Raw genomic sequence first — 23,811 nt, 5'->3', positions numbered from 1 at the left:
ACAGAACAAGTGTTTAATTTTATGTAGGTGTGTCCATGTAAATTTAGTGGGACTTTAAAAAGAATATTTGAAAAGCATCTGTTTCACTTACACTACATAAATTATATTATCCTTTCATAGCATTAGGTGCCTTGTATTTTAAATCTGTGACACACTATGACAAATTTTTAAAGGGGAAGTATTATGTAAAATGAAGAATTACGTATTTCTAAAGACTGTATTGCTGTAAATTTAATTGATAAAGCTCTGCTTAATTTAGAGTTTGAAGAACTATTCTCTCTTCAATTAAGACATTTTCATAATGGAATGATTTAAATTGAAGTGATAAAGAGTATTATTAAAATAAAATGTTTATATATATATAAAAAAAAGAAAGCTAACAAGTGTTGAATAGAGATGAGGACTTTTGCTTGCATAGGGAACAGCAGGAGCAAAGAGAAAGAGCTTTGGATCTCAGGGAAGTGATGAAAAGAGACCTAACGTCCTGGTAGTAACAGTACTGACATACTGTGGCTGGAATTCGGGTAGAGGAGGCAAGTTCAGCACCATAAAGATTGCTTTGTTCTGTGTATGACCAGATCATACTGCTACCTAGATTTTTTTTTTCTACCTAGATTTAAAGGGAAATTCTCAAGCCTTTCATTCCAATTAATATGAATAGGAGTATTTTTATGTTATGGGATAATCCTTTCATTATTTTTATTAAATAAAAGAATCTTCCACAAAAATTTGAAATGACATAAAGCTATGTTTTTGATTTATTAAACTTTGAAGTAATATTCCTATTGCTAAGAAAAGGATCATGGGTCTTTTGCAATGAAGTACGTCTTCTGGAATTAAATATTTCCACAAAAAAAAATAAATAAATAAAAAAAATAAATAAAAAAAATAAATAAATATTTCCACAAAGACAGTCACATTAAACTTATTCAGGCATCTCTTTTTTATTTATGACCTTTAGTGAGAAAATGCTTGCTGAAATTTGAACTTCATTATAAACTTTTTCATAATTTAAAAATAAGAATTTACCAACAAGTTAACCACATCTTTGTTATTTTTATTTTTTAATATAGGTGATACAGTAGTATATCAATATGGAATAGCTACAGTGATAATTGAAGCTAATGATGACCCAAATGGCATTTTTTCTTTGGAGCCCATAGACAAAGCAGTAGAAGAAGGAAAGACTAATGCATTTTGGTAAGCAAATTTGGATAAGGTAAATTCAAAATTGAGTAACATAAGACCTTTAAGTATGCATAAACTTGAAATATTGACAATATTTCAAAAATTTAAAGTTGGTTAAGAATTGGATAATTTCAGAGTTGGTAGTCTGAATGAATGGTCAGCTTTGTTTATGCTGTTGCCCTTTGTTTAAAAAGAAAAAAACACTTTAGCTGGTAAACAGAAATTATCATTCCTGCCCTTTTCACCCCAAATTCTGTCATCTTTCAGGACGGAAAGACTTGAGTTATCTGAGGTCTTCTGTAACTCTTCTTTCTAATGATATGTGACTACCTTCACCCTGTCCTTTGCTTTTGAAGAACTTATGCCACCTCTCATCTCAATATTTTTCGATTGGTTTTGAAATTTACCCTTCAGTTTGCACTTTGAAGTCTATGACTTTTAAGACTGCTTCTCTTTGTTATTTAAAGTTCTGCCTCAGTCTCTTACTATGAGATTCATCATGGTTACTCAGCAAGGACTGGCTGGCTGGTTTTTATTACAGACCATAAATATTTCTGAGATAACACAGAAAGCTATCATTAGGGTAAAATTCACTACTTACAGATTTTTCATAAAAATTAATTTTCTTTAATTTGTTATATAGGATTTTGAGGCATCGAGGACACTTTGGCAATGTTTCTGTGGCTTGGCAGCTGTTTCAGAATGATTCTGCTTTGCAGCCTGGACAAGAGTTCTATGAAACTTCAGGGATTGTTAACTTTATGGATGGAGAAGAAGCCAAACCAATAATTCTCCATGCTTTTCCAGATAAAATTCCTGAATTCAATGAATTTTATATTCTAAAGCTTGTAAACATATCAGGTGCTGTGTTTTTCCATGTTTTTTATTTCACTACTGAAATTTAATGTTTTAAAAATAAATAATTAGAGCTGTATAGAAAATGCGATTAATGAAGAAGTAAGTGCATCTTGATTTTATAACTTTAAATGTCAAAACACCCTTTTTGGTAGAAGTGTTATTTTAAACATTCATTTTGTAGTCTTAGTTTGGCTAAGTTTTATGGATGGAGACTTTACATTCATCCTCAAACTTGTAACTAGATTTTTTCCACGCCAAGTAGAATATATTCAATGAAATATTAATGGAAGTTATGAGGTACAGAGTCATGATAGCTTAAAGCTTGCTCTTTGTGCCATTTAAACAATTTAAACAATCAATTTTCCCATAACTTTTAGTTTTAAGCACAGGAATTAAAACTCTCTAGTTAATATTCTCTTTTAGGGCTTAATTGGTTAATAATGAAATTATTCTGAGCCAAAATACCCCTGAAAACATGATGAAAACCATATGGGGACACAGGTGTTCATTGATCGATCAATATATTATTTTACCAGAAGTTTGCTAGTCAAGTTCCTTTTGTCTTCACCTTATACTATAAAGGACTTTAAATTCTGATTTCTTATTTATTATAAATCATCTTATTACAGGTGGATCCCCAGGTCCTGGAGGCCAACTAGCAGGAACCAACCTCCAGGTGACAGTAATGATCCCATTCAATGATGATCCCTTTGGAATTTTCATCTTGGATCCAGAGTGCTTAGAGAGAGAAGTTGCAGAAGATGTGCTCTCAGAAGATGATATGTCTTATATTACCAACTTTACCATTTTGAGGCAGCAGGGTGTGTTTGGTGATGTACGAGTAGGCTGGGAAATACTGTCCAGTGAGTTCACTGATGGTTTGCCTCCAATGATAGATTTTTTGCTGGTTGGGATTTTCCCCAGCACTGTGCATTTACAACCACACATGCGGCGTCACCACAGTGGAACAGATGCTTTGTACTTCAGTGGACTAGAGGGTGCATTTGGAACTGTTAATCCAAAATACCATCCTTCCAGGAACAACTCAATTGCCAACTTTACATTTTCAGCTTGGGTAATGCCCAATGCCAACACAAATGGATTTGTTATAGCAAAGGATGATGGTAATGGAAGCATCTACTATGGGGTAAAAATTCAAACAAATGAATCTCATGTGACACTTTCCCTTCATTACAAAACTTTGGGTTCCAATGCTACATATATTGCCAAGACAACAGTCTTGAAGTATTTAGAAGAAAATGTTTGGCTTCATCTTCTAATTATCCTGGATGATGGTATAATTGAATTCTACCTTGATGGAAATGCAATGCCCAGAGGAATCAAGAGTCTTAAAGGAGAAGCCATTACTGATGGTGAGTGTCATCTTTATAGCAAGAATACTGAATTTTGAATTTTTAAAAATTTTGATTTCTTAAAAAGAGCTAATAGGTCTTAAAATCTGCTTAGGTATTGGTTTCATTCCTTAAAATAAAACTTATACCTACCAAGACCATAAGTTCCGTACTGAGTGTTGCAGAAATGAATCAGGCAGCCTTTGCCCTTGGCCAAAAATAGGTTCTGGAAGGGAGATATATAAAGAGATCACTTCAGTGTGTTGTAGGAAGAAAGAAAAAGATTACGAAGGAGGAACATTTATCCTTCCATTGGTAGGAGGGATGGGGGGGCATGATAGGAAAAAGAGCAGAGATATAGAAATGTGAAAGATCATGTTGTATTTGGGAAACTGCTGCTTGGGAGGTTTTGTTGGAAGCGAAAGGTGGTGGGCATAAGGTGAAAGAGGAATCAAAAAAGAAAACTTACTTTTAAAAGTCCAGCAATTACAGGGGTACCAGTAGGTAAATTGGTGAAATCTGTGGAGAGCTTTGAAGAAATAATCTTTGTTGTCTTTAAGCTGGATTCCATGCTGTTTCTTTGAGAAATATATTTTTGTGCATATTTAAGCATAAATATTGGTTATCCCATTATAATCACCACTTCCTTCCCAGCCCCTCCATCCTATGATGTGATTATTTTTTGTTTAGTAAGAAGTTAGAACACACAATATATGATTATAGTTTACCAATCTGTTCCTTCTGAACCTCCTTCACTGGATATCTGGTTGTATTTTTTGTTCATAGTAGAAAAAAAGATGGGCAAAAGGAAATAACATTCACGCACTACTGATTCCAACTATAAGTATTATGCGTATAGCACTCTCTAGCATTAAATTAATCACCTTTTGATTGTGTGAATACATTGATTCATTTGGTGATGACACGTTGGTAGAATGAAAGTGGGAAAGATTGGGGAAAGTGAGAGCTGGCGGTTTCTTTTCTCTATTTAGCTTACTGTAAGGAACTTAGATTGTTTTTGTAATTTGTAACTTGGAAAGAAAAAATTTTAAGTATATTTAAAATTTATTAATGAAATGTAATATATGCTATGTATTATAAAATACATAAAAGTATACATATCATACGTGTGCAGGTAGATCAATTTTTAAAACTTTAAATTCATTAGTCTTAGCACCTGTGGAGCTAGCCGCCAGATCATGAAACAGCATTCCAGAAGCCCCTAGGCTCTTCTCCAGTCACAGACTCACCACCGTGCCCACCTATTATTGCCATTTCTAAGAGCATAAGATGAGCTTCTCCTGTTTTTTACTTTGTGTAAATGGAATTGAACATTGTGCATACTTGAGTGCCTGGCTTATTTTGCCCAGTGTTGTTGATAATGTTTATCCATATTTTTGCCTGTTGTAGATATTTTCCTCTTATTACTAAAATAGCTTAGAACCACTGAGAATGCGCGGGGACCATTGTGATAATAATGTGAGGATACCTGTGACTACCGTAAAATAGCTACCTGGATAGTGACTTGTAAAAACTGCCTTGGTTGATGATTTTGATAAAAAATATTACTTGTATTTTTTCCTAAAAGCTGCCAGGTGATCAACTTATATAAATGTCTTATTTGAGTTGTTGGAGAGGGAGTAAGTAAAGAAATAAGAACTGGTGAATTTTCAAAAAGAGCTGTTATTGATATATAGTAATGTAATTGGGCTGCATGTTGTGATTACCATGAAAAAAATCTGTAAGACTTGCCTATGATATTTTTCCTGGGAAGGAATACTACTTTTTCTACATCTATTGCATTACTTGTTTGGGTAAGGAGTTATATTTGGTCCACTAAAACTTTTGTTAAATTCTCATAGCTTTTTATTTAACTCAAGATGCATTTCTAACAGATCAAGCCTTGAAGTTCTTGAAGAATAGCAGTACAAAAGTCTAAAAAATTGTGACTGAATTGAATCACCCCATTTTTAGATGCACAAGGAAAATTTTAAATTTCCTGGAAGAAATGTCTATTTAAATATACACTCATATATACCTGTATACATATACACACATATATATACACATGTACAATATATCCTTTAGTGCAAAATATCTTAAATCCCAGCAATTACTAATTCATTTTTCATCATAACAGAAAATAACTTTTATTTGATTGTATTCTTATTGTATGTTTTACTTATCTAATAAAAACTCAACAAAATTGCACCACTCTTTTGAATCGCACTTCTAATGTGGGACAGGATACTTGTGGATATTGTAGTATTTAGACCCATTTCTAATTTCAGGTCCTGGAACACTGAGAATTGGGGCAGGAATGAATGGCAATGACAGATATACAGGCTTGATGCAGGATGTGAGGTCCTATGAGCGGAAACTGACCTTGGAAGAAATTTATGAACTTCATGCTATGCCAGCAAAGAGTGATTTACACCCTGTTTCTGGATATCTGGAGTTCAGACAGGGAGAAACTAACAAATCATTCATTATTTCTGCAAGAGATGATAATGAAGAAGAAGGAGAAGAATTATTCATTCTTAAACTAGTCTCTGTGTATGGAGGAGCTCGCATTTCTGAAGAGAATACTACAGCAAGATTAATAATACAAAAAAGTGACAATGCCAATGGCTTGTTTGGTTTCACAGGAACTTGTATACCAGAGGTAAGTAATGAGCTTGGGGAATTTTGGAGTTAAAAAATTCATTGTAGGTGGAATTGTTTGGGAGTGGTCTTTCTATTTCTTGGTAAACATGCTCAAGTATCTACTCTAAGCCCCGAAGTATGCTAGAGTCAGTGGTTGCAAAAGTAAATTATAAAGTCCTTGCTCTTACAAGTTCACGGTTTGAATCAAAGGCTTAATCAGCATAGAAATAATAACAAGATAGCAAATGAAACTTTGGCAGTTATCTTTAAAGTTAATGCATTTCACAAAATGTCATTTACTTTGGCTACTTTTTGGATACTGTATACATAAATGAAATAATATATATTGAAAGCTTCTATGAATAATAGTAATTGAAACTATTAAAATGTGATTTTTTGAGGGTTTTTTTTTTCACATGTGAAATGTACTTAAGTAGTTGTAACATTCTTCCATGTTGGGTGTAATGCCTTCCTTATCACCCTTCTTGGCCAGCTTCATTCATTAGACTGTTTTACTGTCTTTATCAGTTCTTTCCAGGTTTTCAAAGATTCGTAATCATCTTGGTTTCCTATTCAGTAATGTGAGATCTCCCGACACCACTTCACAGGTGTTAAGTGTGACAGCAGCTCCATGCCCATGAAAGGATGCCAAGGAACAAGAGTCTTTCCCTTAGCAAGTTGATTCTTGTAGATTTAGAAGGGCATTTTTGAAAATTGAAGCAATTAAGAAAATTATGAATCAGTAGAGGGTGAAAAAAGTATCCTGCCTTTGCTCAAATTGGGGAGCTATGTCTCTGAAATGTCTTCTTGCCCTTCCTAGCTCTTTGGTTTGGTGATAATCATAAGAGATCTTCAAATAGTGGGCATTTTCTATACCAGAAATAAAAGAATATCCTACACTAGGGAGGACAAATGTCATAAAAATCTATAACTTAAAGAAGAAATATGTTTATTTATAATGATAATACTTATAAATACTCAATCATTAAAGAATTTTACATGTTAAATTTTTTATATACCTTACAATCCAGAATACAGTTGCAAAAAATATTAGTTATGATTCTCTCCACTTAGTAAGGTTAGAAACTGAGGCCTAGAGACCTGAAAAAATAACCCAAGTTGAATTAAATAAGACAGGATCAAATGCCTCTTTCAAGCCTGGCAGTTACTAGCACTAAATAAATATTAATTTTACTTTTTTTTTTGTCCTAAGATACAGTGGGAAGAACTGGAATTTGAACCTATGTCTTGTGACTTCTGATCTTTATCTTTAACCCTATATTTTTAGTATTATCATCTCTATTTTTAAAAAGACAGGTGACTTCCATCAGGTTGTGACACCATTAGGGTACTGTATAAAATCACCTCCCCTTTCATTCCGTTTACTACCTGGCACCTGCCTGTGCCTCTGGCTTCCTCTTGGTCCTCATGTTGGTCAGACTCCTTTTTGGTCAATATGTTTCAGTCAGAGTTGCAGGTTTTAGTTCCAGTCTCAGGGCATCAGGGCTTTCTAGCCTCTCTATTTGGAACACTCTTGGTCCAGATTTTCAGAGTCAGTCATTCAAGTCTCAGTTTTAAAGACATCTCTTCAGTGAAGACTTGCTTCTTTAAAGTAATCCACCATTCCCTTCTCCCAACTGGTTGTTCTCCATCCCTTCACCTAGTTTTACTTTTTCTGTAGCACTGAATACACTCTTAAATTTCTTTTTTTTTTTAAATTTTTATTTATTTATGATAGTCACACAGAGAGAGAGAGAGAGAGGCAGAGACATAGGCAGAGGGAGAAGTAGGCTCCATGCATCGGAAGCCCGATGTGGGATTCAATCCCGGGTCTCCAGGATCGCGCCCTGGGCCAAAGGCAGGCGCCAAACCACTGCGCCACCCAGGGATCCCTTAAATTTCTTTTATTATTTAAAAGTTTACTTATTTATCGGCCATCTCTTCCCACCAAAGAGATAAAAGAACTCTGAGTGTAATAAGGTTTTATTGTTCATTATTGTATCTCCAGCACCTAGAATGGAACATATTAGGTACTCAATAAATCTTCATTGAACTTATATTTTAATAGTAAGGCATGAAAGGGCTCATAGTTCAAACCACAAACACATTTAGATTCAGTTAGCTGCATTAACAACCAGGCTGAGAAAACAAAAACAAACCCCAGAAGTTTTAAAAACCTGTCCAAAATGGGGAATAGTTTTTGAATGTTTCTCTGGCTTCATGGGCCATTATTGTGAGTTTTCAATTTTTTCTTGTCTCACAAGTTCCTCTGATAGATTATGTTGGTTCTGGTTTATCTCCACATAGGTATGTAGCTTTGCTGTTTCTAGAAATCTTGGAATTTGAACAGAATCAGTAAGACTTTAATGGCAGAAGAGAGAACTTAGTTCTGTAGGCTACAATAGGTATTGTATTGTATTGTATTACTGTTAGAACTGCTGGAAAGGAAAACAGGATTAGTTACTCTCCAAGCCCAAATAGAGGTAAATAGAATATATTGGAAGGGATAAAATACAGACAGTTAATATAAGAAAGTACCGTTGAGTTCAAAGATCCAACATTGGAATTTGTCAGTAATATTATAGCATTTTCATTCCTGAAAATATTAAGACTACAAGTATAGAACTCTTATTTACTTTCATCTTGGTGTGATTTGAAGACAGGAGAAGTATAAAATATTTCTATAATCATCAATAATATTTATTGATTGCTTACTGAAGTCGTGATTCAAAGTGCAAGGTAGATTTAATGTATTAGAGTCTGATTTCATATTGCAACTAAATTTGAAGAAACTACCATTTGTCAAATAGGTGTAATGTGGAGGAGGAATATCCACAACTATCTGCCAAGACCATTTAAATACTCCCTTTCCAGTTACATATATCTCTGTGAAGCTGGATATTTTATATATCTTTCAACCAAAATAACAAGTGGCAACAGAGAAATTGATTGTGAAAGGAGGTATGAGAATTTGTCTTCTATTAAGCTAGACATTAAAAGACATTTACAGAAATGTAAAACAATGCCCCTTTGTCACTAGTTTTTTTTAAGAATATATAGCTATTCACATAAAATACATTGCTTATGTTAGCATGTAATGAGTTTTTATTTATTTATTTATTTTTAGATTTTATTTATTTATGCAAGAGAGACACAGAGAGAGAGGCAGAGACACAGGCAGAGGGAGAAGCAGGCTCCATGCAGGGAGCTGGATGTGGGACTCAATCCCGGGTCTCCAGTATCCCACCCTGGGCTGAAGGTGGCGCTGAGCCGCTGAGCCACCAGGGCTGCCCTGTAATGAGTTTATTATTGCTATTTTAAAATGAGTTAATTTGTCAATATTTAAATTCTTTTCTATTTTCATTAGTAAAAGAGTAAATATAATCAGATTTCATCAAAATAAGCAAAATATCATCAGATTTCATCAAAATGGGGTTTTTCGTAATTTTTATGAGTGTTTAGGGGTCCTGAAACTGAAATATGTGAGGATTGCTGGTTTATGCTAGGCTTGGAATTGTCTGGAGGGATTAAATTTTATAGTTATCTGATCGATTTTTAGAAATAAAAACCACTATCACTTCCATAGATTCTTCTCATTGTGTTGTTGCAGTGACATTGAAAAGTTAATTTTTTTTCTTATCCCTTCGGAAATGCTGAAGGTAAAAGAGCTGTTTTAAACATCTTTAAGAAGTCTTTAAGACTTCTGTCTGAGTCATGCTTTTACAGTTTCATAGATTCATGAAGTAAAATAATACAAAGATTAAAATAAAAGCATAATCACATCTAAAATAATGAGAATATGACATAGTCTATACTTGCTATATTGAAAGAGTTGATCATTATTTTGTAATTTGCTCCATCTTAACCAGGTACACCATATTTTACTAAATAGCAGGTGCTTAATAAATTATAATTGAAAGAATGCATGTAGTTGAGAGCCCTGATGGGGCTGTGCCAATAGTCCTCTGGATTCCAGGTGGTATCTATATTGAACAGATGACTGAGTTTTGTTGGATCTGTAGCATAGCAACCACATTCTCATGTTTTCCTCCCATGTTTTGTTATTCTGTGTAATCTTTAATGTTACTTTCTCTCCACCTTATTTTAGCACTATTTTTGTATGTCCTATAGTTGTGTATATCAGATAATTATAAAGTAATGAGATTGCCTTTCTTAGTGATTCATAGAGCTTGCTAGTCTCATTTTTTTATAATACTTGGATTGCATTTTATACTTCTAAACTCACAGCTTATGAATAAATTTAGAGACATTTTGAGAGGATCTTTGTAAAAAATGAAGTATTATTTAACTTGGACTGTGGTTTTTTTAAGTGCTTGCCATATGTTATGTGAGTAGATTCCTTTAGACATGTGTGTGATATTGATATAATCTGGTATCACAGATTTTTACCCAAGTGTGAAACAAAATAAAAAATTAATTGGCTGTGTAATTATTAGGCATTAGCTTTCATCTTCTCTGCTAACACAGAAAGCCAATTTATGGCTCAGTGCATTATTTTTTCTGAGAAAATATGCTTCTAAAACTTTTCTGATTGTTAACCTTTATAATTACTCTTCTGCAGATCTGAAGATTGAGGAAATTTCTTACTCAAAACAGTAGTGGCTACTATTGTTCCTTGTGAAAAACTGAATGATATTGGTTTTGAGGATTCTTTCTTGATATTATGCTTCTCATATACTGGCCTGATCATTTGCTTTCATCATGATTCCAGAGGCAATTAGATGTATATTTTAATAGAAAATATATTTTAACTTTATTTTCTATGTCTTAATTATCTTCTGGTATTAATAATTCCATAATCTGGTTCAGTATTTCCCAAAGTATTGCATGTGATGAAAATAATCAGAAATATCTAATATATATTCCAGAGCACCATTCCTGATTGAGGATTCACTCCATTTCTTTTCTTTTTTCTTTTTGGATTCACTCCATTTCTGAATCAGAATCTCTGGCGGGGAGATGGGATGGGACTCAAAAAGCTGAATTTAGAATTTTTTTTAAAAAATATTTTATTTATTTATTCATGGGAGACACACAGAGAGAGGCAGAGACATAGGTAGAGGGAGAGGCAGGCTTCTTGTGGAAAGCCAGATGTGGGACCGGATCCCAGGACTCTGGGATCATGCCCTGAGTCAAGGCAGACGCTAAACCCCTGAGCCACCCCGGTGTCCATAAGAAATCTTTTAAAATGAAAATTTTATATATCTCTATATAAAACCAGAGAAAATAGAATAGTGAACCACAGTGACCCACCATCTAAGTTTCAAAATTTATTGGCCTTTTGCTGATTTTCTCTCCTTTATTTTGGCTAAAGCTATTTTTATTTATTTATTTTTAAAGATTTATTTATTTATTTATTCATGAGAGACAGAGAGAGAAAGACAGACAGACAGGCAGGCAGGCAGAGGGAGAAGCAGGCTCCATGCAGGGAGCCCAATGAGGGACTCGATCCCAGGACTCCAGGATCAGGCCCTGGGCTGAAGGCAGACACTCAACTGCTGAGCCACCCAGGGATCCCCTGAAATTATTTTTATTTATATTTATTTTTTTAAGATTTTATTTATTTATTCATGAGAGAGAGAGTGAGAGAGAGAGAGAGAGAGAGAGAGAGGCAGAGACACAGGCAGAGGAAGGAGCAGGCTCCGTGCAGGGAGCCCGACGTGGGACTTGATCCGGGGTCTTCAGGACCAGGCCCTGGGCCCAAGGTGGTGCTAAACTGCTGAGCCATCCAGGCTGCCCCCAATTTTTAAAGCAAATTTCAGACACTGTCATTTCTCTGTAAATTCTTTAGTATGAAAGGTGGATTTCTATGGACCTTCAGCATTTGAAGCTTTTTCCCTATTGGTGGTTTCTAATTTACTAAATAAGTTATTCATTAAATTTTGTATTAAACTTATGTATAGCATATATTTGTATACAGTTGTATTGATATGACAGTCTTTGTTTTTCTTTTTTTCTTTTTAAGTTGAAAATAGTAGCTAATACATTTTGATTAGGGCTTTACTAAATGAAAGCATGGTTAAATAGCTTTTCCTGTGTGATTACTGCAAGTAAAAAGCTCCTTTCTTAGTCTTGGGTGCTACATGGTAATAATGCTTATTGACTTGGTGAAAAGTTGTAAGGAGACATAAAGATTCCTGAGTGTGTCTTTGGCCATGCCCCTTGCTAAAAAGGGAAAGGTTAAAAATATACACATCGGGATTAATGGCTTATTAACAGAACTCACTGAAAATGTCCATTCTAGTTAAAAATTTGGGGTGGTATAATGGAGCAAATGTGTTCGCATTGTGATAGGAATCAAAATGGATGGGGATTTGTATTTTTCAATATGTAAGCATATGTATTTCTTGATTAAAAAAAAGGAATGTAGCATTTTTTGCAGTTGTGTATGTGTCTGTGTATTTGTTAAGGAGAAGAAATATAACAATTGTTCAGTACTTAATATATTACTATAGGTACCATACAAGACACTTGTTGAATCTCCACCAAAATCCATGAGACATTATGATCTTCATTTTAAGAAGAAATCATGTGATAAGAAGCTCAGGATTGTTTGACTTTTCTTTTTTTTTTTTTAAGATTTTATTTATCTATTAGCACAAGCAGGGGGAATGGCAGGCTGAGGGGAGAAGCAGGTTCTCCTTGTTGAGCCGAGAGCCCGACGTGGGCCTTGAGCCCTGGACCCAGGATCAAGACTTGGGCTGAAAGCAGACGTTTAACTGACTGAGCCACCCAGGCGCCTCGGGACTGTTTGCCCCAACTTAAAGCTGTACTCTTTCCATCACACGTTCATGTACCAGCAGCTATGGTGAATATGCTGCTGTAGATGCCTAGGTAGAAGGTAGGAATTAAATTAGATGCTTATTGAGGACTTGGGTTTTGTGCTGCTTCCTCTTCTCTACAGCCTCAGGGTTGGAGGGCCCCACCTGCAGAGCAGTTAGTTCTGCCATCATGTGATAGAAGGGCTCCTAAAAACATTCCTACACTATGCCAAAGTAAATAAAGAAAACACAGAACTTAAGGGAAAAATAGGTTAGGAGAACACTACTCAAAAACTTGGTCAGTGGCATGTAAAAAAGGAAGATAGGGACCTAATAAACAGTTTTACACAATAGATGTTTAATACTTAAATACTGCAAGAAGTATGGTGTGTACCTAGAGAAAACTTAAGTTTCCTTAAAGTATGTGTCAGAGGAATTGCAGATTGTGTATTCTTGTGAAATCATGGGAAGAGGGTTATCTGCTATCAAAGGGAAAGTTGTCACATTAGATGCAATTAAGTGTGGCTAACAACACACGTGTTGGATTGAGGTAGCTAGTAGATGTTTCAGGTATGTTTGTGTTCCCATGTGGCATGTTTCAGGTTGCTGCAGTTTTCTGTGTTCACCATTTCTTGAAGATGAAATCACATAAGCAAATGTGAATCCACATGACAGATTATGGATTATGGGTTATCTACATTATGCTCTCTGATATATCAATTGCATGGGAACTATTTATGATTTTATTTTATTTTTTAAGATTTTATTATTTTATTCAGAAGAGACAGAGAGAGAGAGAGAGAGAGGCAGAAACACAGGCAGAGGGAGAAGCAGGCTCCGTGCAGGGAGCCTGCTGTGGGACTCGATCCGGGGACTCCAGGATCATGCCCTGGACTGAAGGCAGGGGCTAAACCACTGAGCCACCCAAGGATCCCCCAATTTTATGATTTTAAAACCAGTGTTATAGCATAGCTGATTATACTTGGTCCATTTCTTTCCATCTATAGTTACTTCTTTTGTCATCCCCTCTAGTCTTTCAATAACATTTATATAATGATGTATTTACATACCATTTGTATGTAACCTTAAATACATTTTACATTGATACATCTCAAATTTATGTCAATCATGGCCTCTCTCCAAAGTTCCAGACTCATTTCTCTAGCTGCCCCCTTGACACATCTCTTGGATATTTAGTAGACATTTCATACTGGACATATTTAAAAGTCAACTCTTTGCCTTAGAACCTGTAACTAACTGATGGAGGAGGAAAAATCAAGCCTTTTCACACAAGCCTCACTGGCTTGATGTGTTGCTGCTTGTAAAAGTGAGCCACCACTACTCTAATGCTCCGTTCAGGAGATGCTCTGAAAGATGAGGGCAGAGCAATGAACAGCCCACTTAGCCATTCATCTTCTGTGAATGGAGAAATGGTCTGAAGTTATGAAGATCTGTATTTGCAGTACTAATGACATAGTGGTCTGACAGGGGCTTGGGATCACCAAGACTAGGGACAAGGAGGTTCTAGGGAGAGTGACGTGAATAGGCACATGGAAGTAGGCACTAAGTGTGAGGCTTTTACTCCAGAGAGGACAGAAACTCCTTATTATTGGAATTAACACTTACTTTAGCTGATGAGTTTATGTTCTTAGTAGTTCTGCTAGACCATCATCTGAATGCTAAAATAATGCCTGCTGCGTGCCCCCAGAAGCTTGCCTCAAAGGGACTCCCTTTATGTGAAGGAGGCATAACAATAGGCACACAGTCCTAAGATTTCCTGCCCTTACTATATGTCACATCACTTCGGAAGCAGTTGGCTTCAATAATGGGTTGGGATATTAAAGACTCAGCTAAGGGGACGCCTTGGGGGGCTCAGTGGTTGAGCATCTGCCTTTGGCTCGGCATGGTCCTGGGGTGCCAGGATCGAGCCCCACATCGGCTCCCTGCGGGAAGCCTGCTTCTCCCTCTGCCTGTGTCTCTGCCTCTCTCTCCATGTCTCTCATGAATAGATAGATAAATCTTAAAAAAAAAAAAAAGACTCAGCTAAGTTGCCAGCTCAAGGATCACATCTTGTAGGGTGGGGGTATTGTCCCCCATGATCCAGTGTGTTTTCCAGTGACTGATACTTGTTCAGTGTTCTCAGTACCTGGACTACATGGGTTCAGAAGGCAAGACGTAGAAGTAAGAGTGGCTTTATCTCCATCACTGCCAGTGGCCACCTGCCAGAATTTGTGTTTCCCACTCTCATGCTTTAGGCTCTGCTGGATTAGAAGTTCTGGTTCTGCCTGGGTCAGAGGTGTCTGCCAGGAGACACACTGGAGGCTCTGCTGAACAACCACCTGTCATTTTGGGCTTCTCATGTCAGGGACCTGCAGGCAAATAAAAGAGTTATAGTATTGTCCCAGGAGTGCTTGGTCTTGTTTACTAAGGGCACCTAAGGTTGCTATTACTTTTCGAAGCAGAAGTGCTGATGGTTGGAGAAACTCGGGATTTATTGGAACATCTCCTGGTGTTTCCATGCTCATTGATAACTGTTTTGACTATTGCCTGTTTGTGGATAAATTTAAAATCTGTTCTTTCCAGCCCCAGAGTTGGCACCAAAGTGGCTCTGTCTAATGCTGACAGAGGTGCTTATGATTGATATGAAAAATAGAATGACATTATCTAAATTAGGATTTGTATTTTGAGCTTTATTCATTCAGTTTCAGTACTTTTTTTCTATGAATTATATATCTGCTTACTAACATAAAAATAAAATTGAATTTAAAAGACTGAGAATTTAAGAGTATGAAGACTTTTTTCTAAAAGATCTTCTGGAGCACCTGAGTGGCTCAGTCCTTTAGGCATCTGACTTGATTTTGGCTAATGTATGATCTCAGGGACATGAGATCGAATCCCATGTTGGGCTTTGCACTAGGGGTGGAGCCTGTTTGAACTTTTTGCTCCTCCCCTGCTCATGCATGTGCTCGCTCTTGCTCTCTCTCAAGAAAAAAAAAAAAATAGCTCTTCTAATTCCTTGCTTTATATAATTTTTAAGTATTAAGTGTTACAGATAAAAATATTTTCCAGGTGAAAAATACCTACAGATGTGTGTATATGTTATGTATATATGACAAAACTATCAAAAATATTAAGCATAACATAAATGCCCTCGTTGACCTGAGTCTTATCTCCCCAGTAGACATTTCTCAAGGCTCTCGCCACTTATCACTTTATGCTATCCTTAAAATTATTTCATGAAATCCACTCTGTTACTTTTTTATCCATGCCTAGATTGTTCTCCCTAGTAGCATATTCTATCCTCTGCCCCTCACTTCTGCTCTCCCCCCCCCCCCCATTTGGTTTGTCTATGCTCAACTTATCATAAAACTTTGAGTTTGTCTTCCTTTTTAGATTTATCCAGAGAACAGACTGTGCTTTTTTTTTGGTAATCTTTTGTACCATAGTGTCCAGCACGGTGGCTGGCACACACATGGTATCAGTGAATGAAGTTTATTTACAGTTAACTGCTTATAAGAATTATTTTTGTAATTTCTGTATTTTGTAGCTTTGTAAAATCTATAAAACACCAAGAAAAGATTGTGGAGGTCTCAGAGTGTTAGAAAGTTAAAGAACTAAGGTTACGGTAAAAGGATTCCATGAAAGCATAATAATTTTATCACTGATTTGAATTAGTATATACTTATAAATAATTTATATTCAATTTCAGATTGCAGAGGAGGGATCCACCATTTCATGTGTGGTGGAGCGAACCAGAGGAGCTCTGGATTATGTGCATGTGTTTTACACCATCTCACAGATCGAATCCGACGGCATTAATTATCTTGTTGATGATTTTGCTAATGCTAGTGGAACTATCACATTCCTTCCTTGGCAGAGATCTGAGGTAAACCCTACCTTTTGTTTCCTTGAAAGCCTCCTGGAAGGCTTTTTCCTTATCTGTTGGTTCTGTAATTTGTTTGCAGGGTCTTGCTATTTAAGCAATTTATAGAGAATTAAATCATCATGTAAATATCATGGTTTAAAATGTTTTTGTACTTATTAAAGATTTTATTTAATTATTTTAGAGAGTTGTGTGCCGGGGTAGGGGTAGAGGCAGAGGGAGAGGAAGAAGCAGACTCCTCACTGAGCAAGGAGCCCAACTTGGGGCTTGATTGAAGGACCCCAAGATGATGATCTGAGTCGAAAGCAGATGCTTAATTGACTGAACCACTCAGGTGCCCCTGTTTTTGTATTTATTTATGTAAAAGAAAAACAGGATTTTTGAATGATGTATATTACAGTTTTATCTGTTTTTTTTTACGTTTTTTAAATCTCAGTGTAATAAAAATGGTATGGCTTGAAGAGTTGTCAGTGTGAGTTTTTTATTATTTTTATTTGATACAATGTAGAATTCTTAATGGTACTCTGCTTTCAAATACGCCACTGAAAAATTCTTGTAACTGTAATCTCAACTTTATTTTTTAATATGGAAAAATGAGATAATTGTCTTTGCTTTGAAAATACAAGTCATCTCCAATTTTATCAAAACTTTCCATGAACCATCATTTCATTTCTGAATAGATGCTCCAGAAGTAAGTGATATTTGCTCCAGAAGTAAGTGATATTTGATACAATGTAGAATTCTTAATGGTACTCTGCTTTCAAATACGCCACTGAAAAATTCTTGTAACTGTAATCTCAACTTTATTTTTTAATATGGAAAAATGAGATAATTTTCTTTGCTTTGAAAATACAAGTCATCTCCAATTTTATCAAAACTTTCCATGAACCATCATTTCATTTCTGAATAGATGTTCCAGAAGTAAGTGGCACTTCTTGCAAGTGGAATCAGGATGAGACTGTGTCCTCTATCGAATATTTTAAACAGTCTTTTAATCTATCATGTTAGAGTAGTCACATCAGTATAATTTTTCATTAAAAATATAATTAGCTTATATGTCATCAGTGATAAACAGTAAAATAGCTTAATGCTTGCAAATAAAATCTTTGAGAAAATTTCTAAGGGATTTAGGAGTTAATTGGGTGAAAAATATAAAATTGAGAGAAGATAGATTTAAAGAGTTAACACTAAACAGGAATGATCAAATCTCAATAACTTTGGGGAAGAAGGAGACTAAATATAATAAAATTTCTCCTATAGCAGGTTGCAAATAGATCCATGATAAATATTTTCCTAGTCTTTGGTAAAATGAGGAAAAATAGAACATCTAGCAAGTTTTAATAAGGCTTAAAGTATTCAATTTAAAGGACTATATTTAATCTGATACCATTTTTTTCACTACCCTTCTGGATTTAAAGTTTTTTTGTTTTTAATCAAGTAATAATTATATTATATGGTCCTTTTAAAATTGTTTTAACATTTTTTTAAATGTTTCTATTTGGAAACCAGGGCTGATCCCACAGATTTTCCCCTTGGGAAATTTACCAACTATAAAATGAAAATATAACTTGAAACCATTGTTGTAAAGTGGATTCATGCATATTTTGGAAGAGATAATAATCACATTTTGATCAGGAAAATAGTTACACATATTCTTGTCAAGATTTATTTAAAATATTTCCTCCTATCATTTCATTTTTAATTTCTTTAAAAAAAATAATTGACCTTTAGAGCAAAAATAATAACACTGAACTATGGGATTGACTTATAAGACTACTGCTAGATACACCAGCCTCTCATTCTTACAAAGCCAATGACAGGGTCTTGAGATGTCACTAGTGCTCCATGTCTGTGCTTTATAGTATGCACAGCAGTAAGGTAGCCTCCACTTTGCTGCTGCCTTCCAGATATCTGGAGGGTACAACTAACTGAATATACTTAAATCATATCTGAAAACCTAGCTGCAAGGGAGTCTGGAAAGTGTGTGGTATGTCTGTGTGTGTGTTTCTCTAAGGTACAGGAAAGTATATTGAAAATGTCTTTTTCAAGTTTTTTTTAAATGACCAATTAATTATAAAATCAATTAAGCAAGTTATGAAGACTTTAAAAATAGAACAGAGGGACACCTGGGTGGCTCAGTGGTTGGGCATCTGCCTTCAACCCACGGTGTGATCCTAGAATCTGGGATCGAGTCCTATATCAGGCTCCCTGTGATGATCCTGCTTCTCCTTCTGCTTGTGTCTCTGCCTCTCTCTCTCTGTCTATCTCTCATGAATAAATAAATAAATCTTTAAGAAAAAAATAGAACAGAAAGTAGAGTATATATCATGTAGTAACATAAAGGTAAATACTTTTTTGGTTTACTGAGTTACTATGTAAAATACATTTATTTATAATTTGATAGGGTCTTCATTCACTAAAATGAATGATTACTTTGGTATGCTTTAACCCCTTAAAAATATTTGCTGCTTTATTTTTAGTGTACATCTTGATGTTTTGGTGTTACTTTTCAGAGCAGCATTTATTAGCTTGCTTCCTAGGGGCAAGACATTTTAAATCATCAAACTAAATATTGTTCTCTTTAGTTTAAAAATGATGACATGATTTGGGTAGTAGGTGTCATTTTTACACTTCCCTCTCAGTATATCGGCTATGCCATATATTACTTTTTTTATTTAAAATCTTGATAAAAATGAACATAAAAACTGAATTCAGATTCTACCTCAGACCTACTAAATCACACTCTCTAGAAAAACTACATTAAAAAAAAAAGATCCATCAGTTCTGGGTCTTTTCTCTCCAGAACAAATCTATTTTTCTTCATCTCCACTGTCTCTGCATTAGTTCAGAATCTCATTATTTTTGTTCAGTCACCTCCTATCTCAACTCCTAGCATCCTTTCTTGCCCTGTCCACTCTGTTTACATTCTCATTTTGTCAATTTCCTGCTTATGATTCTTCAGTTTCATGCCACTGCCTTTGGAATAAGGTTCGATTTTTATTAGCATATGAAAATGTATTGCTGTCATGTTTTAATCATCAAAATTTGTGATCGTGGTCTTTCCTTCTTGGCTTTGTATAAGGCCAAAAGAGAGACATTGGCTACTTTGACAATTTTAAAGCCAGCTCCAGGAATGTCACCAACAGCGTGACCCTTTGCTATCACATACAGCAATCAGAACTACATCATTTTCCTGGAATAAAATCAACAGTTTACTTCTGGTGTCAGCAGCAATCACTAAAAATACCTGTTCATCAAATAAAAATTGGAAGAAACTATTTCAGAAATAAAAACTGTAATAAACTGAAACACCTCAATAAAATTGAAACAACCATTTTTGGGTACAAAGGCTGTGCTTTTTTTTTTTTTTCATCATCAGCTGGACCCTGACCCAATTCCTGATGGCACAGTTTGGCTATTTGGCTTCAACTCTTTTTTTCCAGCATAATTCCCTTTGAGTGGGATGTACCTCTAAAAGCATTGGCCTTCAGGACTCTGCCCAAATGGATTTTCTTGTACTGTTTATCTTGGCACTTCTGATCTCGACAGTGGCTATGGAGCTTCTTGACTGTAGGAAGAACACAACATCTGCTCATCCTGCTGGTACCATGGGCCTGAGCAAAAGAGTCAATTTTTTTTTTTAATGATAGTGTAAAAGATCCCTGTGATCTGACTCTTGATTATCTATCCAGCCTTATCTCCTGCTTCAGCCGTGGTGGTCTAATTGCAGGCCTCTGTGCGCCTTATTCTTTCATGCACTGTGCCTTTACAAGTGTTTCTTTTACTTGGAATGCCCTTCCCATTTATAATTTCAACTAATACCTTAGGACTTGCTTAAAACGTATCTGTTGCAAAATCTTTAGAAGGTAGAGTTGGTTGGGTTTTTTTGTCTGTACATAATTCTGTCATGACTATTAACATGTATTTATTTTAAATCTTGCAACATTTTTAATATGTGCCATATATTAAACACTATAATATCAGAACTAGGCAACAAATCTGCTAACTAGCATTTTACATTGCATTTTAAATGTTTTCTTCGTAGATTCTCTCGTACAGTAGACTGTGAGCCTCTTAGGGACTGGAGCCATTTCTAACCCTAGCACATTGTAGGTGTGGTAATGCTAATTCAGTTAGTAAAAGAAGGGTGAATTGTTTTTTCACTTCAAATTTTGACTTAAATTTTTTGGAGCATGGCTGAATTATTATTAATTTTTGGAAGGATCACTTGTGCCATAATTGCAAGGTCCATCGTGAATCTCTTTCCTAAAATGCGGCTACTGTGTATGTCAGGCATTCCTTAATGGATCATGTTAAGTAGTAACTTCAATTAAATATAACTTAATTGGCTGTCCTATTTTCTTCTGTTAAGTGGTAAGTAATTTCTGTATACCTCATTGCTTCATGCCTTTGGATTTTTACATTTTAGGTCCTGAATCTGTATGTTCTTGATGATGGTATTCCTGAGCTTAATGAGTATTTCCGTGTGACACTGGTTTCTGCAGTTCCTGGAGATGGGAAGCTAGGTTCAACTCCTACCAGTGGTGCAAGTATAGACCCTGAAAAGGAAACAACAGATATCACCATCAAAGCTAGTGATCATCCATATGGTAATCAAGCCCTTTGCAATAATCCTCTCTTCTCTGAGTGTACTTGGTCTAGTTAAAAACTTCTTAAGGAACTTTTTGCAAATGATTGAAATAGAACTTCTTAGTTCTAGGCCCTCTAACTTCTAGGCTCTTGAAGTTCTGAGCTGCCATTATGAGGGACATTGTTTATAAAAGAAAATAAAAAGATGAATTTCTGAAGTTTAAAAATATGTTTTGCGAAGTACATACAGGATTATTTAAAATGAAAAAAAGTATTCCTATTCATGGCTTTCAAATTTTTTTTTAATTTAAAAAATTATCCTATCGTGATATGTTACCCCTAACTAATTGAAGTACTTTGTAATTTATGTTTTATTAAGCTTCAAGAATTGGAGTTAATGCTGTTTATATTAATTCCTTTTTGTGCTGCAAAGTGATAATTTTCTTAATGGGGGAATAATTATAGATATCTGTCCTAAAAAATTGAGACCATTTTTCTACATTGAAAATTAATAGTTCTTTTGTAGGAATAAAGCAAGAACAACTATTAAAAGGTCTGTGTAGGAAACTTGGGAGACTCCTCAACTCTGATTTTCTTAGTTAAATTTTTCTTAAGTATTTTGCAAATATTTAGAGTGGCATTAATCATGTTCTGCTCTAAGTCCAAGAATGAATTTTAGAGATGCAAATATGAGATTCTTTGGGCAGAGACAAGGAAAATTATCATTTTAACTTTGAGCATTTTGAAAACTCATATTCTGTGTCAAAAGCATGTTAATTGAATCTTCACTAAAGTCTTTTCTAAATGAAAGCCCTCAAAATTTTATTCTGGTGATCAAAATAATTGTGCAAGATTGTTTCGAATGGAAAAGATGTTCTTCCACAGATCATGGGGGCCTGAATGTCCTGCCTTTCTTTGTTTCCTACAGGCTTGCTTCAGTTCTCCACAGGACTGCCCCCTCAACCTGAGGACACAATGACCCTGCCCACAAGCAGTATTCCACACATCACTGTGCAGGAGGAAGATGGAGAAGTGAGGTTATTGGTCATCCGGGCACAGGGGCTCCTGGGTAGGGTGTTGGCAGAATTTAGAACAGTCCCACTGACGGCATTCAGTCCTGAGGACTACCAGGTAAATTGTTTAATCCTTTAGAAGTGGTGTGTGCCCTTGTCAGACTCTGTCCTTCTCTTGGAGGCCTGGAAGGGACTTGCACTAGTCCCAGGACATACTCAACAAGGAAAATAAGCACTGACAGCTCTCTCACCTTTTACATTTCTGTGACTTAAGGTACTTCAGTCCTTTGAAGCCTGACATTTAAGTAGTATTATACTGATGATTCCACTTGCACCTTGTATTTGTGATAGTTTTCATTTCTATTCTTTATTTTAGTGTTACAGGTTTTGATCAGGTATATTAACAATGGTTTCTTACACATTTAAATCCTCTTATTGGGGCATCTGGGTGACTCAGTGGTTGAGCGTCTGCCTTCAGCTCAGGTTGTGATCCCGGGGTCCTGGGATCAAGTCTCACATCAGGCTCCCCACAGGGAGCCTGCTTCTTCCTCTGCCTGTGTCTCTGTCTCTGTCTCTTTCTCTGTGTCTCTCATGGATAAATAAGAAAATCTTTAAAAAAAATAAATCCTCTTATTTATGTCCATCAAATGGGACCAGATTTGTGAAGAAATTATATGTCATGTCCTTTCCATTTTAATTATATTTTTCTCAAGTGAAAAGCGGTGTGGTGCTTGCAAACAGAAACTGGGATTTTGAACCAGACCAAACTGGGTTTAAACTGCTCTTCTAAATGTGTGGCCTTGGGAACTCAAATCTTCCTGACCTCAATTTCCTGATCATTAAGAGGAGACAATATCTGCTGGGTAGGATTGCTCTGAGGATGGATGGCAGCATTTTAAGTGTCACGTACTGTACATGGCACATATACAGTGACAGTAATCACTGCTTATTCTTATTATCACCAGTATTCATTCATATTAAGCAAATGCTTGTAATTTCTTCTTGGCTGTGCTTCTTAGGAAGTATTTTATATCCTTCAACATTTCTGTTTTCCCAAAGAATCACCTTCTTTCAGTTTAATAACAGTTTCCCTGTTTTTCTCCTTCTTCCTGAGAAGACCTGCACAATGGTGCAGTGTCCAGTAATTTGTATAGCCTTTCTGCTCAAACTTCAGAAATATCGGCTAATTGAATTCAATTAATTTTAGCTGTAGTCCAGTTGGCAGAGTTTTTTTTTCAGATTTCTTCTTTCCCAAACTTTTTTACTTGGGCAATATATATTTCTCTTCCCTTGACGTTACACCTTTAATTTGGTATATAACATATTCCACAAGAATGACAGCTTAGCTTAGAATTCTCTGCATTTTCTTAAAGAAATACTTTAGTTCTTATATTGATAGTGTCCGGTTCTTAGGTAGTCTGGAAAGCCCCAATCTCCACTTGGATTACCATTTGCTTTAATAACTAAAACCAAAATAAAACAAAACCTATGCCTCCTTC

At 35.5% G+C, this 23,811-nt stretch overlaps 1 protein-coding gene and 1 pseudogene across 1 annotated transcript in view; one reads left to right on the top strand and one right to left on the bottom strand.

Moving 5' to 3' along the window:
• Positions 1-23,811, top strand: part of ADGRV1 (adhesion G protein-coupled receptor V1) — a 529,718-nt gene that overhangs the window by 74,989 nt on the left and 430,918 nt on the right. The window contains exons 18-24 of the mRNA XM_025992909.2: positions 1,074-1,200; positions 1,832-2,049; positions 2,676-3,419; positions 5,690-6,063; positions 16,536-16,712; positions 21,139-21,319; positions 22,228-22,430. Coding sequence (XP_025848694.2) covers positions 1,074-1,200; positions 1,832-2,049; positions 2,676-3,419; positions 5,690-6,063; positions 16,536-16,712; positions 21,139-21,319; positions 22,228-22,430 — 2,024 coding nt within the window. The remainder of the gene's footprint in view (positions 1-1,073; positions 1,201-1,831; positions 2,050-2,675; positions 3,420-5,689; positions 6,064-16,535; positions 16,713-21,138; positions 21,320-22,227; positions 22,431-23,811) is intronic.
• On the bottom strand, positions 19,734-20,305 carry LOC112915546 (small ribosomal subunit protein uS12-like; annotated as a pseudogene).

This window comes from Vulpes vulpes, chromosome 14 (genome assembly GCF_048418805.1).
Source record: "Vulpes vulpes isolate BD-2025 chromosome 14, VulVul3, whole genome shotgun sequence".
Taxonomy (NCBI): Eukaryota; Metazoa; Chordata; class Mammalia; order Carnivora; family Canidae; genus Vulpes; species Vulpes vulpes.
This window is presented reverse-complemented; position numbering and strand designations above follow the sequence as displayed.